Source organism: Choloepus didactylus, chromosome 10 (genome assembly GCF_015220235.1).
Source record: "Choloepus didactylus isolate mChoDid1 chromosome 10, mChoDid1.pri, whole genome shotgun sequence".
In the NCBI taxonomy this organism is placed as follows: Eukaryota; Metazoa; Chordata; class Mammalia; order Pilosa; family Megalonychidae; genus Choloepus; species Choloepus didactylus.
In genome coordinates, this window is record NC_051316.1 from 70,296,939 (window position 1) to 70,299,803 (window position 2,865).

Genomic DNA, 2,865 nt, shown 5'->3' on the forward strand with positions numbered 1-2,865 from the left:
ACCCTGTCCTCCTCCCTCAGTCACCCCTCCCCCCAAATACAATCATTATGATTTCATTCTTATATATTCTTTATTAATATGTAAGCAAACATAAATATAAAATTTATTTCACAATTTTTACCCTAAATAACAGCCCTTTATACACACTGTTCTGGATCTTGCCTCTTTTTAATTTTTTAAATACTTTCTCCAGTGAATAGTATTTCTTTTTGTAATACATACTAACTGTCCTATAATTAAAAGAAATTCCTATCTTTTGATATTATAAATAATGTTGCAATGAAGAACACTGTGCATAAGTCATTTTACACATATGCAAGTATTTCTATAGGATTCAGACCTGGAATTGATGGAGCAGAGACTATATACATCTGAAATTTTTACAGATATCATCAAATTACCTCCACAGAGATTGTACCAATTTCCAGAGCTCTGGCAAATTATAAGAGGGTCCCTTCCCAAAGCCTTGACAAGAGTATTTTTATCACACTTTGGGCTTTTACCACTCTGATAGGTTATAAATGGCATCTTATTTAGTTTTAATTTGTACATTTATTATAAATGAGGCTGATCCTCTTTTCAGGTGTTTTTTCCCCTTGCAAACTGTCTGCTCATGTCCTTTGGCCATATTTCTATTGTGTCACCTGTGACTAAAATATTCAAAGTATTAAAAGTGCAATATTTTGGAAGGAAAATTATGACTAGCCTTTTTCATTATTTCTACCAAATTCTGACAAAGAAGAAAATCACTGGAATGAATGTTCCATGTTAAATAAAAGTATTATTACTCTGGAGACATATTTCATTATATCTACCTGGCTAACTTATGTGAAAATACACCCATTTGAAGAACCAATTATGAAATATTAACGAGTGAATTTCAACTCATAAACAATTTAAAATAGAAAATATAAAGTGATATTACAAAATAAAAACAATTTTGATCAATATGCATAATCTTACATTACGGAGAAATATACACACACACAATGAAAGCAATACTTCTGGCAAAAAAGAAATACTTGTGTCTGGAGAAGCCCTCTCACCACCAACTCTATGGTTTTAAAGCCTGCAGTCAGCTCTTGCTTCCCCTCATTCAAGAGTCCATTCCTTGTTGGCTCACCTTTCCTGTGAGTCTGAAAACAAAGAACAGGCACCGGTTGATTTCTACATGGACAATGGTCCAGGCACAGCTGCTGTATTCCTGGTTTTCCAGGTAGTCACGGATCCTTCGAAAGTATTTTTTAACCTGTAACCTGAAGTTCTCACTGCCCAAGGTATCACTTTTCCATTCTGCTTCTAGTCCTATGAATGCTTCTAGGTGTTCCAACTGTTGATGAAGCTCAATGAGGAACTTCTCCACCTGGCTTTCCTCCCAACTGGCCAGAGAAATATTTTCCCTGAAGAGGCTGAAGATCTGTTGAAGCATCTCATGAAGAACGGCCACTGCATGTCTTTTCTGGTAGTGGTGAGGATTCATAGACTTCTGGGGAAGCAGGAAGTTTTCCCTGTGGGATAGACACTGCTGAATCGATGAGGTTTGCAATGTATTCAAGAGGTTTAAACTCTCTCTGTTCACTCTTCTTTGCTGGAAGAGAACCAGTTTCAGTTCCAGGGAGAAGAAAGTAGAGGAGGCCAGTAGCACCAGTACGATTTCAAAGAAGCGCTTATTAATCATGGCGAAGGTCAAATATGCTACTTGTCTCTGTTCGGATTTAGTAAATAAAGCTCTAACTCTCGTGAATGTCTGTCTTTAATCCATCTTAGATTATTCTGGAAGGTATGCTGTTGTTTTTGTTTTTTAATGCTGTCACTTCTCCAACTTGACACTTTAGTTTTCCTTGTTCCGTTTTCATGGTGTTTATGAGACATTTCCTCCACTTTTCTCATTGTGTTGACTGCTTGAGGAAGTAACCAAATGAACTTGTTTCATTGTATGCTTTCAGTAAGACAATTATAGAGTAGTCACCCAGAAAGATTTCTATTACTCTCACTATTTATTACATACAAAGTTTCACTCAACACAATGTGCATTCTAAATATTTAGTCAAGCTTATTAAACTTCTTCTACTGAAATTAAGTGTTAAAGAAAAACCCAGCAGCCTCTCATGGAGTAATATTTATCAGAGTTTTAGCAGTACTTATAAGGGATTCAGGGGCAAAAATTAAAATCCATAAAAATTACTAAATTTAAAACCTCAAGTTCAAGTTGAAATGTAAATTGGCACAAATGCTTGAGTCAATTGATTTAAAAATATGTATCAACAAACTTAAATTGTTTTATATCCTATCCAAGTAGTAAAATAACTATGATTCTAGTTTAATGAAGTAATCTGAAATAAAAAAATACAGCAAAAGAAGTTTGTTATATTATTATTATTATGGTAGGATATTAGAAAGAACATATAGGTCCAACAATAAGAGAGTGGTTAGATTAATATTGGTACATCCATATAATGAGATCCTATGTAACCATTATAAATTACAAAAGTACATGCAGAAGAAAGAAGAGAGTGGGGGCAGATGGTCCATATTTCCAAGGACATCATTGACTATGGTAAACCATTGTGAGTATATTTACATCAGTACTGCCTCTTGAATTAGAAATAACCAGTTCTGGTCTTCCTGAATATGCCTCCGATCTACGTCTGTGATCTAAACAATTTAAAGTTGAGAGAATCCAAACTCCAGATGAAGTGAATGATTCGCTTTTCCCCTGATATAGCTAGTGCTTGTGTCTCTGCATATGTGTGTCATTGATGATGCGTTATCTGTTGTTTTACTCCTTCCCTGGTGCCTGTCTGTGCAAGGACTACTTGCTTTCCAGGCCCCAAACTCCCACAAAGACTATATATTATCTCTCCT

The 2,865-nt window shown here is 35.2% G+C and overlaps 1 protein-coding gene across 1 annotated transcript; it reads right to left on the reverse strand.

Moving 5' to 3' along the window:
- Nucleotides 1-1,096: 1,096 nt before the first annotated feature.
- IFNE (interferon epsilon) lies at nt 1,097-1,678 on the reverse strand. The gene has a single exon (XM_037798426.1). The coding sequence runs from the start codon at nt 1,676-1,678 to the stop codon at nt 1,097-1,099; it is 582 nt and encodes a 193-aa protein (XP_037654354.1).
- Between the last annotated feature and the right edge of the window lie 1,187 nt (nt 1,679-2,865).